A 13,587-nucleotide genomic window follows, 5' to 3' on the forward strand; every position below is an offset into this window, starting at 1 on the left:
AATGATTTTTTTACTTCTGGTGTGATTTGGTGCTGGCCAAATAGTACATCAGAGAAGGAAACTTAGTTTCAGCTTTTCCCTCTTTTTCAGTGTCACTTTAAAATGTAAGAGCAGAATAAAGAAGATTTGATGTCCAAGTTTAAGTTCTTTTCTTGAAACAAGATAATTCATCTTTTCCAAATACCACAGTAGCCAAAAAACTTCATTGCTGTAGAGCATTTATGTACAGATCAGAATTTAAAAACAACTACTCTTTGGAAGTGAGAGTTTGTAATACAAATGGCTGCTAGCGGTGTCCGTATTTGGCTGTCCAGTCTGGTCGTCTTTGAATGGTCTGTAGCAGCGTGCGAGGCAGCAGACTGGAGCTGCTCTTGTTGGCTGTCGACACGCCGGCTGATGGGTTCATGTGGCCAGACCGCCAAGTTGCATAATCTAAAAAAATAAATAAATAAGTGTAGGGAAACAGTTTGTGAAGGGTCATCAGACAGAAGCAAAAACAGATATTAGAGCTCACTTGTTTCCATGGAAACACCCTGACGGCCTCTGCTGTGACCAACTGAGCCGTTGTCTTTCTTGTAAAATGATGGCATGTAATCACCTGGGATCGTATTTGTGCCTGATGAGCAAAAATAAAATAAAATTAAATTAAAATTAAAATGTTAGGTTGAATCTTGCTGACCGTGATGAGTCATAACCGGGCCTTTCCACGGATGTGTTAATGTTGCTTAACGTTCTCGAAAGGTAGTGCGCAGCAATTAGCCGCCGTTAAGAGTTAATGGGTCCGTTTCCCCCGCCTGCGAAGCGTCACGTCGTGTTTTGGATGCATCCCAGAAGTGTGACGTTCAGCTTCGCTAAATTCACTCAGAGTTACGTGCTGCGCTTCCAGTTCGGAAGAGACAGGAAGTCAAACACAGAAGCAGTGTAAAACATCCTTAAAATTTCAAAATAAAAGTGTGGAGATTTCCAGTCTCTGAATAATGAAAAAAAAAACCTACATCATTACCTGTAAACAGAACAGATAATAAATCACATTGATACATTGCACCGTCCTTCTCTTTGCTCGTTATAGCGTGAACTGCCAAAATCCTGAAAGGTCTTGCAATTCTCTGGTGATTTTGTGACCTTGCAGGACCAACAGCGTGGAAAGCATTTGCTGCAGTTTCATACCTGAAATGCTCCCGGTGGGAAGGTGCATGCTGCTGAGTTTGTGGGGAAGACATCATCACGCTCTGCTTACACTACGCGCCACATTACGCACCCGGTGGAAAAGCAAGGTAATGGTTACAACGACTTTACCATGAGCTCCTCTGCTTGGCAGGGTCCCTCCAAACGCAATACTGCTGCTGCCACAAAAATGGCTTCCTGGGAATTCTTTACTGGCATTCATGGCTACGTTCTTCTTAGTACTGATGCCTGAAGGAGACAAGAAGAGATTACTGACCAATATTTATTAAAGTCACAAATAAAAAAGAAACGTATAATACCAGGAAGATATCTGGACTGCCTCAGGTAATGCTGCTTGGCAGAGGCCGTTCTTGATGGCTCTTGATAGGCTGCGGTCCTGTTCAGGTTTAAAGGTGCATCTTCTTTTCCGCTGCGTCGACTGAAATCCAGAACAGTTCCAAACCTGCAGAGAAGTAGCCTGGCAAGCCAGACTAAATAAATGTATTTTTTAGTCTGGCCATGCTCCATTGACGGCTCTCGGTTGTGGGGCGGGTTCTACTGTTGTCTTTCAAATGATCTCCGCATTCCACTGGACAATGAATGTGACATACTCTTGTTTCACTCTGTTGCATCATCCCACCCACCAGGCATATAGAGTGCCCTGATTGGCCCACAAAGCGGATAAAGCACTGTGATTTGTTCACTAAGCAGATAGAGCACTATGATTGGCCCACGGTTATGGACCAATCACAGCTCTTTATGTGTTTGAAACCCCTCTAGAGAGCTGTGATTGGCTAGCCAGAGTCCTGGTACGAGCTGCTGAGGTTCCAAATGGAGCATGCCTAGACCAAACTTTGCAAAGCAAGAATTTGGTCTAGTTCACTAGGCTAGCAGAGAAGCAAACCAGTCGTAGATTTATGTTTTTTAAACACTTTGTACATAACCCGAGTGATCAGTAGAGTCACCTGCTCAGAGAGTCGTCTCCTTGTCTCGACTTCTCTGATGAGAAGTTAGGTTTTCCAAGGATACTGATGGAGGACGGATCAGTCTCCTCGTAGTTGTCCCAGTCTTCTCCTTTAACGTGTCCAGCTGCATGTCCCCAACGCCGCCGCCCTCCTTTAGGCTTCAGCTGATAGCCAAGCAGGCTTAAATTGTGTACATCCTGCTGCGTTTGCTACAAAACAAACATCAACCACGGGTGTTAGACAAGCTCAGAATATCCCAAAAGGCTTCCTTCCATAAAAACGTGAAAGGTTTCCACACCTTTTCCTGGTGGCTCTTGTCTACGATGTAAGGGAGACGGCGCTGAGAGGTTCCCTCCGTCTGCTCCTGTTTCAGGATGTGCTTCGGCTGCTGCTGCTCCCGAACCATCTCCGTGTGCTGCTGGTAAGCTGCCGCCTGGGCAGCTGCTGGTGCAGGGGAGGTCTGGATCTGATGGAGCGGCCTGGAGGGAGAGCAGTGCTGGTTAGAAGGCGGAGGCTGGGAGGGGGGCACTGGCTTCAACAGCAGAGGCTGCTGCTGCTGCGTCTGTAAGGGCGTCTGCAGATGCACGAGGCCCAGCTGAGGTCTGCTCAGAATTTAAAAACAACTACTCTTTGGAAGTGAGAGAGTTTGTAAGAATACAAATGGCCGCTAGCGGTGTCCGTATTTGGCTGACCAGTCTGTTCGTCCATGAATGGTCTGTTGCGGCGTGAGAGGCAGCAGACTGGAGCTGCTCTTGTTGGCTGTCGACACGCTGGCCGATGGGTTCATGTGGCTCCGGCCAGACCGCCAAGTTGCATAATCTAAAAAATAAATAAATAAGTGTAGGGAAACAGTTTGTGAAGGGTCATCAGACAGAAGCAAAAACAGATATTAGAGCTCACTTGTTTCCATTGAAACACCCTGACGGCCTCTGCTGTGACCAACTGAGCCGTTGTCTTTCTTGTAAAATGATGGCATGTAATCACCTGGGATCGTATTTGTGCCTGATGAGCAAAAATAAAATAAAATTAAATTAAAATTAAAATGTTAGGTTGAATCTTGCTGACCGTGATATGTCGTAACCGGGCCTTTCCACGGATGTGTTAATGTTGCTTAACGTTCTCGAAAGGTAGTGCGCAGCAATTAGCCACCGTTAGAGTTAATGGGTCCGTTTCCCCCGCCTGCGAAGCGTCACGTCGTGTTTTGGATGCATCCCAGAAGTGTGACGTTCAGCTTCGCTAAATTCACTCAGAGTAAGGTGCTGCGCTTTCAGTTCGGAAGAGACAGGAAGTCAAACACAGAAGCAGTGTAAAACATCCTTAAAATTTCTAAATAAAAGTGTGCAGATTTCCAGTCTCTGAATAATGAAAAAAAAAAAACTACATCATTACCTGTAAACAGAACAGATAATAAATCACATTGATACATTGCGCCGTCCTTCTCTTTGCTCGTTATAGCGTGAACTGCCAAAATCCTGAACGGTCTTGCAATTCTCTGGTGATTTTGTGACCTTGCAGGACCAACAGCGTGGAAAGCATTCGCTGCAGTTTCATACCTGAAATGCTCCCGGTGGGAAGGTGCGTGCTGCTGAGTTTGTGGGGAAGACATCATCACGCTCTGCTTACACTATGCGCCACATTACGCACCCGGTGGAAAAGCAAGGTAATGGTTACAACGATGTTACCATGAGCTCCTCTGCTTGGCAGGGTCCCTCCAAACGCAATACTGCTGCTGCCACAAAAATGGCTTCCTGGGAATTCTTTACTGGCATTCATGGCTACGTTCTTCTTAGTACTGATGCCTGAAGGAGACAAGAAGAGATTACTGACCAATATTTATTAAAGTCACAAATAAAAAAGAAACGTATAATACCAGGTAGATATCTGGACTGCCTCAGGTAATGCTGCTTGGCAGAGGCCGTTCTTGATGGCTCTTGATAGGCTGCGGTCTTGTTCAGGTTTAAAGGTGCATCTTCTTGTCCGCTGCGTCGACTGAAATCCAGAACAGTTCCAAACCTGCAGAGAAGTAGCCTGGCAAGCCAGACTAAATAAATGTATTTTTTAGTCTGGCCATGCTCCATTGACGGCTCTCGGTTGTGGGGCGGGTTCTACTGTTGTCTTTCAAATGATCTCCGCATTCCACTGGACAATGAATGTGACATACTCTTGTTTCACTCTGTTGCATCATCCCACCCACCAGGCATATAGAGTGCCCTGATTGGCCCACAAAGCGGATAAAGCACTGTGATTTGTTCACTAAGCAGATAGAGCACTATGATTGGCCCACAGTTATGGACCAATCACAGCTCTTTATGTGTTTGAAACCCCTCTAGAGAGCTGTGATTGGCTAGCCAGAGTCCTGGTACGAGCTGCTGAGGTTCCAAATGGAGCATGCCTAGACCAAACTTTGCAAAGCAAGAATTTGGTCTAGTTCACTAGGCTAGCAGAGAAGCAAACCAGTCGTAGATTTATGTTTTTTAAACACTTCGTACATAACCCGAGTGATCAGTAGAGTCACCTGCTCAGAGAGTCGTCTCCTTGTCTCGACTTCTCTGATGAGAAGTTAGGTTTTCCAAGGATACTGATGGAGGACGGATCAGTCTCCTCGTAGTTGTCCCAGTCTTCTCCTTTAACGTGTCCAGCTGCATGTCCCCAACGCCGCCGCCCTCCTTTAGGCTTCAGCTGATAGCCAAGCAGGCTTAAATTGTGTACATCCTGCTGCGTTTGCTACAAAACAAACATCAACCACGGGTGTTAGACAAGCTCAGAATATCCCAAAAGGCTTCCTTCCATAAAAACGTGAAAGGTTTCCACACCTTTTCCTGGTGGCCCTTGTCTACGATGTAAGGGAGACGGCGCTGAGAGGTTCCCTCCGTCTGCTCCTGTTTCAGGATGTGATTCGGCTGCTGCTGCTTCCGAACCATCTCCGTGTGCTGCTGGTAAGCTGCCGCCTGGGCAGCTGCTGGTGCAGGGGAGGTCTGGATCTGATGGAGCGGCCTGGAGGAGGAGCAGTGCTGGTTAGAAGGCGGAGGCTGGGAGGGGGGCACTGGCTTCAACAGCAGAGGCTGCTGCTGCTGCATCTGTAAGGGTGTCTGCAGATGCACGAGGCCCAGCTGAGGTCTGCCCTGCTCCAGGATCTGCTGAGGAGTTCCCAAAGCCTGGCCCACGTGGAAGTAGGAGTATCGGAGAGCCTTTAAAAAACAATTAGAGCAAGCAGAGTTAGCTTTTATTGAGTCTGCCTGGACGTGAGAGCAGTATGGATGCTACCTGAGCAGAGGCTGGTCTCTTCCTTGGATCCCACTGAAGCAGTTTCGTCATCAGATGGATGGCGTCAGGACTGGCATTTGGGATCAATGTCTTCAGATTATTGGGAACGCACTGAGGCCAGCGAAAATTCATGGCACTCGCCAGCTGGTATCCCTTGGCCCAATCATTCTAAAAGGGGAAAAGCATTTGAAGAACGTTTTATTCCACTTTTAACATGTTGGCGCCAAAAAGGTCAAGAGGTCATCTACAAAATGTATTGAGTTAAAGCTGAGTTCTTAGGTTGAAAGCTTATCGAGATGTGTTTTCTGGCTAGAGTTCGTGTGCTGTCTCAACATCTAACCCGAATAAATTTCCTGTTTTGGCCTGCCTGCTTCCAGTAAAAGCTGGACGCTTATCTTACTTGCTAAAAAACTTGATGTGATTCCAAAATGTTCCTGTGGTCCAGACAAGAAGTCTCCACTTACAGTTTCCACAGAGAGATGTGCTACCAAAAACGGTCCGGTTCTCGCCTGTTTACTGCTGAATGTTCAAAGGCTGTGAGCTATAAGAAGGAGACCACTCGTGATTGTCTTTTGTCTTTTTCGGCTGTCCTGAGCTGTGAGATGAAATAATAAAAAGACCACGCTGTCTCGGCTGAGAGATTCCCTCTTCGACTCCTTCTTTAAGAATAACAGAAAATGCCCACATTTTGGCACACCAGATGGGTGAACAGCGGGGACTTTCCGTAACGTCTCTTGGCTCCTGTCCGGTGGCTGAGGTCCGAAGGGCCCAGGTGAGCATGTTTTTGTTCATTTTTGTGGCCTCTGTCACTGGGCAGGGGTGTCCTCCTGTTCTGATAATACTATAAATATCAGTTGGAGAGGGGATTCATGTCTGACAGTGGTGAAATATTCACACCGTGTGAACAGCTGTGTCATTTTGATGACGGACAAATTTTAAGTGACAAATTAAAGGTGGGACAGCAAATTGGAATAGAATCTGAACAGCTGACAAGGTTTTGAGAAATCCAGTCTGCTGACGGTAGAGCAGAGACGGGGATCTTGAAGAAAAAGCGCTGAAGTTGTGAGAGATGAGCTTTGCCTGTAATTCGGTGTTTCCCCGGGGATTGGTAAATTTAATAAGAGTTTGTGGCAAAGTAAAAAGAAAAAAGAGGCCTGTATAAAAAGTTGAAGTCTTTGCTGAGTTTGGTTTGTCCTCGAGGAGTAACAAATTTAAGAGTGTTGGCAAAGCATGTGAGGCCTGATGATGACGTCGTAGTGTGCAGCAGAAAGGCTGTAAAACAGTTTCTGTGAGCTCGGGATTCTGTCGTTGTGTGTGTATGAGGCGCAGCAAGAGGCTGCTTACGGCTCTGGAATGAAAGTGTGTGAATGCGTGAGCACTAGGAGAGTGCAGAATGCAGAGCCGAGGTTTGGGAGCTCCGTGTGGGTGATCAGCGCTGGGTGATGTGTGAGCGTGAGGGCCTGATGCGGTACCAGAAAAATAAATAGATAAGATAAATAAGAGCTTTAAAAGTTGCAACTCGCATATGTAAAGTTCACTGCAGTGCTAAATTTAATGTTTGAAGTTACGCAAAATTCAAATTCTGCAATCCTGTTCTGATCAGTCTGAACAGAGTACCATAAGTTAATAAATAAAAGGTTTTAAAGTAACATACATATATATATATATATATATATATATATATATATATATATATATATATATATATAGTGGCTTGGAGATTAAAAGGGAGAAAACAAGGAGCACAAGGAAAGTTGTAAATGACAGCTTTATTTTAGAATATTTAGATATACATTTATTGAAAGTCAGACAGCTGCTGAACAGTAAGATCGAAACAGATCTGTAGAAAATAAATATATAAACTGTTTCTCAGAGCGCTCTCAAAAATTGCAATTTGACTTGCTCTAATGGTTACATGACTCCGCCCACCTTTGCACACAAGACCTCTTCAGTCTAAAAATAGCACAGGGAGCTGCGGAATAGCAGCTCTGGACTGCTCAGGATCGTCTTTATGAAAACCACAAAATTAACAAATAATCAGTCAGGAAATAAAATATTTGTTAATTCTTGCTATAAAACAAAAATCCAATAATTGCCTTGCCTCAAATTTAAGAACCATTAACGTTAATGTCTGGATTTTGAGACGCTGATAAACTAACTATTATTTCCTGTAACCTGGCTAGAAACTGTACCAGGCTGGTTTGAATTAAAAACTGGTGGTTATTTCCCCAAAATAAGATAGACAAAAATAAAAATGAAAAGAGGGATCTTGCATTTTGGGTTAGATTGTGCCTAATGATTAAAACTGTTTGGAACAGATTTTAAGAACAATTGTGCCTAATGATTAAAACCTGTGTATAACTGATTTGATGATTAAGGACAATTGTACCTAGGAAGTAGTCTAGATTTACCTTTGAGTTAGTAAAGTCGACTAACTATTAGAAGCCATCGTTGATTTGTAAAAGAGAAAGTTCTGTCATTTCAACCCAATCAACATATTTAAGGAAGACATTTGCTGTTAACTGTGGTGGCAGGAATTTTACTGGGTCGGCCCGTCACAGAGGCGGACGCAAATGAAAGTTTCCTGGATCTGGCTCTACACAAACGGAGCAGGAAGTCCCCACCACAAGCTGTGAATTATAACATCGAAATGGGGCAGCACTATGAGATGGACACAATGGGACAGGCGTTTGTTTGCCCGGCTGCAGGTGGAACAACGACAAAGGGGAGGAGCACATGTGCCAACATGTGAACTTTAATCAATGACTGGGGTCATACTGGACTTCTCAAAGAGAGACTGTTTCCCCGTAGGGGCTACCCAGTGAAGGAGTGTTTGCTGCAGTTAGGTAATGGAGAGAGCTTTTTGGCAACAATCAGTTGATGTGGTGAAATGTCAGAATTGTGAAAAATTTACTAAACTACTGCAGAACATAGTTAACTGAGAAAGTTAGCCTTAAAAAAATAGGATTAGTAACCTGGTCCAACTCACCATTGGATGTCAATATAATCTTTATTGTAAGTATGATTCGAGATTTGGAAAACCGCAAGTGTCAAGTTTCTCTGTGTTTGCTCTATAGCCTATCCTAGCTTTCTATCATAGCTTATATGATTAACAAAATTTGGATGAAATAGTGGTAAAGTAGATAACTCATTGCACAACAACTTCTTGGTATTCATCAGGTTTCTTAGTTGACTGAATGACTTTTCTTATTTCTGCAAATCGTAGGATACTCAGCTACAGCGGACATGCAGTAAAGCCTCATTTTCTTAAAAAAAAAGCGATTCATAAGCATCATCGCTTATTTTCAATGGTTAAGGAAACAGTGTCTATTTATAAGTCTAGGAGAACGCTTTAGGCTTCAACAGTTTTTTCTCCTTAACCACCAGTTTTGAAGTACGTTTGAGAGTACATCATCAATAAATTGAATAAAAACAACAATTTAATTAATAATTAGGCATTTAGCTGACTAAATGATTCATGGTACATCTCATCCGAGACAACAGTGTTGTTTTGTCTCCTTTGAGTTTCCCAACAGATCTAACCAAACCTGATCCTATATTTTTCTATCAGCCGTGAATTCTAACGTAGTAAATAATGTTATATAATATTGAATAATTGTACCTCTCGTTCGATAAAAACTAAGTTCACATTTTTCATCTTGTGAAATCTTTAACATAACATTTTTAATTGGCTTTTTGCGGGAATGACGTTGCGAGAACATTTGGATTTGGCTACAGCCGAAATTGGCTAAACTGAAATTTTAGTTTGACTTAAATTAGGTGTCACTGAAGGTAAACAGAGCTATATTCATGCTGCATGGGAATTGGAGGAAAATAGATGTGGATGTGTCGGTGAGGAGAAAACAAAATAAAAATAAAACAGTATCACAGTAAAAAGAGTGTAGGGAAAAATTATTAAAAGAAATTAAACTGGGAAAATAAGCCTTTTTAGAGACTTATGCATGGCCATGAGCTCTGCTAGAAACCCCACATAAAATATGTAAAGACATAGATAAAGTAAAATTGTAGAAGGGAGGAGAAAGGCGTGAAGCATTTTGAGTCTGAAAGCATTATATGCATTATACTATTCACCAATACTGTCGTTACTGATTTGCTGTGTGAAAGTGTAGGGCAACACCCATAAAATCACTCTACATTCATCAGCTACATTACAAAAGAGCCTCAACAATGGTTAGTCATGCTGGATAATGAGAACATAATAATCTGTCTCCCTAGTTTGGTTGGGTAAAAGGGAAAGAGGTGTTTAGGTGTCTGATCTTTTATAGGAACCAGTGTATCACAAGGGGTAAGACGACAATTGGCTAAAAAAGTCTTTGTTTATCATCACAGGATGGCATGATAAATAAATAAATAAAATAAATAAATAAAATAAAAGAGAAAAAGGAAAATTAATTAAATGAAACGTAATAGTAATAAAAGGTTAAATTGATCTAAATCTGTCATGGAATCACTGCCACTGGAAAAAGGAGTAGGTAAAAAGAGGATAGGGGAGTATTTCTTAGCACGAATCACGTTATTGATTTAGCAATGCAGCTTAATTTCAGATGCTTTAAGGATGATACTAATCTGTGTTATAGATGGAGAAGTAGAACAGAAACACACTTCTAAATGAGGAAATATGGAAAAACTGCTGATGACCAATACCATATACAAACAAACATGTAACTGCAGTTTCGTTATTTATGAATTAACCTTAAGTAGTGAATTAATTCTTAGGATTTCTTGTGCTAGTGAGGTTCTTAAAGGAAAAAGGAATGAAAATAAGAAAGAAGGTAAGAAAGAACAGTAGTTTTGGCTCCTAACTCTTTTCTCATTTATTTTTTGTCCATTTTTATTTCCACATTCATTTATTCACAATTTTATTTCATGGCGGTGAAAACGAAGAGCCGGAGTACCCGGCCCGGAGGGTTACCGGGGTCCCACCCTGGAGCCAGGCCTGGGGTTGGGGCCCGTGAGCGAGCGCCTGGTGGCCGGGCTTTCGCCCATGGGGCCCGGCCGGGCCCAGCCCGAACCGGATACATGGGCTCGTCCAACTGTGGACCCACCACCAGCAGGAGGAACATGAAGGGTCCGGTGCAATGTGAATCGGGTGGCAGACCAAGGCGGGAGCCTTGGCGGTCCAATCCCCGGACAAGGAAACTAGTTTTTGGGACATGGAACGTCACCTCGCTGGCGGGGAAGGAGCCGGAGCTTGTGGCAGAGGTTGAGCGGTACCGGCTAGATATAGTCGGACTCACCTCGACACATTGCATTGGCTCTGGAACCCGAGACCTGGAGAGGGGTTGGACACTCTACTTTGCTGGAGTTGCTCCGGGTGAGAGGCGGAGGGCTGGGGTTGGCTTTTTGTTAGCCCCGAGACTCTCTGCCTGTGTGTTGGGGTTTACCCCGGGGGACAAGAGGGTAGCTTCCTTGCGCCTTCGGGTCAGGGAACGGGTCCTGACTGTTGTTTGTGCGTATGGGCCAAATATCAGTTCAGAGTACCCACCCTTTTTGGAGTCCCTGGGACGAGTGCTAGATAGTGCTCCATCAGGGGACTCCATTGTCCTGCTGGGGGACTTCAATGCTCACGTGGGCAATGACAGCTTGACCTGGAGGGGTGTGATTGGGAGGAACGGCCCACCTGATCAGAACTCGAGCGGTGTTTTGTTATTGGACTTCTGTGCAAGCCGCAGTTTGGCCATAACGAACACCATGTTCGAACATAAGGATGCCCACCGGTACACTTGGTACCAGGGCAGCCTAGGTCACAGGTCGATGATAGATTTTGTAGTCGTATCATCTGACCTGCGGCCGTATGTTTTGGACACCCGAGTGAAGAGAGGGGCGGAGCTGTCAACTGATCACCACCTGGTGGTGAGTTGGATCAGATGGCAAGGGAACATGCCGCGTAGACCTGGCAGACCCAAACGCATAGTGAGGGTCTGCTGGGAACGCCTGGCAGAAGAACCTGTCAAGACGGTCTTCAACTCCCACCTCCGGCAGAGCTTTGACCACGTCCCGAGAGCAGTGGGGGACATTGAGTCAGAGTGGGCCTTGTTCCACTCTGCGATTGTCGAGGCGGCTGTTGCTAGTTGTGGTCGTAAGGTGGCCGGTGCCAGTCGTGGTGGCAACCCTCGTACCCGCTGGTGGACACCAGAGGTTCGGGGAGCCGTCAGGCTGAAGAAGGAGGCCTACAGGGCGTGGCTGGTCTGTGGGTCTCCGGAGGCAGCAGACAGGTACCGGATAGCCAAGCGGGGTGCAGCAGTGGCAGTTGCCGAGGCAAAATCTCGGGCGTGGGAGGAGTTTGGTGAGGCCATGGAGAAAGACTATCGATCGGCTCCAAAGAGGTTCTGGCAAACTGTCCGGCGCCTCAGGAGAGGAAGGCAGCAACTCGCTCACACTGTTTACAGTGGGGATGGGGAGCTGCTGACGTCAACTGAGGCTATAGTCGGACGGTGGAAGGAATACTTTGAGGAGCTCCTCAATCCCACCAATGCGCATTCCGAGGAGGAACCAGAGCTGGGAGGCCTGGGGATGGACTGTCCGATCTCGGGGGCAGAAGTTGCTGAGGTAGTCAAACAACTACACAGCGGCGGAGCCCCGGGGGCAGATGAGGTTCGTCCTGGGTATCTCAAGGCTATGGATGTTGTAGGGCTGTCATGGTTGACACGTCTCTACAACATTGCGTGGTCATCGGGGGCAGTTCCTAGGGAGTGGCAGACCGGGGTGGTGGTCCCCATCTTTAAGAAGGGTGACCTGAGGGTGTGTTCCAACTATAGGGGGATCACACTCCTCAGCCTCCCTGGAAAGGTCTACTCCAAGGTACTGGAGAGGAGGGTCCGATCGATAGTTGAATCTCAGATAGAGGAGGAGCAATGTGGTTTTCGTCCTGGCCGTGGAACTGTGGACCAGCTCTATACCCTTGCAAGGGTGATGGAGGGGGCATGGGAGTTTGCCCAACCAATCCACATGTGCTTTGTGGATTTGGAGAAGGCTTATGACCGTGTCCCCAGGGGCACCCTGTGGGGGACGCTCCAGGAGTATGGGGTGGGTGGCTTTCTGTTAAGGGCCATTCAGTCCCTTTACCAGAGGAGCGTGAGTTTGGTCCGCATAGCCGGTAGTAAGTCGGACCTGTTCCCAGTGAGGGTTGGACTCCGCCAGGGCTGCCCTTTGTCACCGGTTCTGTTCATCACATTTATGGACAGAATTTCTAGACGCAGCCGTGGTGTGGAGTGTGTCGAGTTTGGTGGCAGGAGAATCTCGTCTCTGCTTTTTGCGGATGATGTGGTCCTCCTAGCTTCATCCAGCTCTGACCTTCAGCTCTTGCTGGGTAGGTTCGCGGCCGAATGTGAAGCGGCTGGGATGAGGATCAGCACCTCCAAATCTGAGACCATGGTTCTCGACCGGAAAAGGGTGGCTTGCCACCTCCGGGTCGGGGGAGAGGTCCTACCTCAAGTGGAGGAGTTTAAGTATCTCGGGGTCTTGTTCACGAGTGAGGGTAGGAGGGATCGGGAGATCGACAGGCGGATTGGTTCGGCGTCTGCAGTGATGCGGACGCTGAGCCGATCTGTCGTGGGGAAGAGGGAGCTGAGCCAGAAAGCCAGGCTCTCGATTTACCGGTCGATCTACGTCCCAATCCTCACCTATGGTCATGAGCTTTGGGTAATGACCGAAAGAACGAGATCGCGGATACAAGCGGCCGAAATGAGTTTCCTCCGTAGGGTGGCCGGGCTCAGCCTTAGAGATAGGGTGAGGAGCTCGGACATTCGGGAGGGACTCGGAGTAGAACCGCTGCTCCTCCGGATCGAAAGGAGCCAGTTGAGGTGGTTTGGGCATCTGGTCAGGATGCCTCCTGGACGCCTCCCTGGGGAGGTGTTTCGGGCATGTCCTGCCGGCAGAAGGCCCCCGGGTCGACCCAGGACACGTTGGAGAAGTTACATCTCCAATCTGGTCCGGGAACGCCTTGGGGTCCTGCCGGAGGAGCTGGTGGACAAGGCCGGGGAGAGGACGGCCTGGAGCTCCCTAGTTGGGATGCTGCCCCCGCGACCCGGACCCAGATAAGCGGAGGAAGACGAGACGAGACAATTTTATTTCCTCATTTACTGATTTAAATAAATAGAATGCTGTTGTGTCCTTGGGCAAGACACTTAACCTGCCTTGCCTACGGCAGACTCGACTCTCTCAGTGTGCCCCA

The 13,587-nt window shown here is 46.4% G+C and overlaps 1 protein-coding gene across 1 annotated transcript; it reads right to left on the reverse strand.

Annotated features, from left to right (window-relative positions):
* Positions 1–201: 201 nt before the first annotated feature.
* LOC129166953 (serine/threonine-protein kinase ICK-like) lies at positions 202–5,557 on the reverse strand. Its single transcript, XM_070541956.1, has 13 exons — positions 5,394–5,557; positions 4,943–5,317; positions 4,645–4,853; positions 4,000–4,142; positions 3,812–3,928; positions 3,030–3,131; positions 2,822–2,948; positions 2,428–2,608; positions 2,130–2,338; positions 1,485–1,627; positions 1,297–1,413; positions 515–616; positions 202–432 (listed from the first exon to the last, which is right to left on the reverse strand). The coding sequence occupies exons 1-13, from the start codon at positions 5,523–5,525 to the stop codon at positions 287–289; spliced, it is 2,103 nt and encodes a 700-aa protein (XP_070398057.1). The 5' UTR covers positions 5,526–5,557; the 3' UTR covers positions 202–286.
* Positions 5,558–13,587: the final 8,030 nt, after the last annotated feature.

This window comes from Nothobranchius furzeri, chromosome 12 (genome assembly GCF_043380555.1).
Source record: "Nothobranchius furzeri strain GRZ-AD chromosome 12, NfurGRZ-RIMD1, whole genome shotgun sequence".
Lineage (NCBI taxonomy): Eukaryota > Metazoa > Chordata > Actinopteri > Cyprinodontiformes > Nothobranchiidae > Nothobranchius > Nothobranchius furzeri.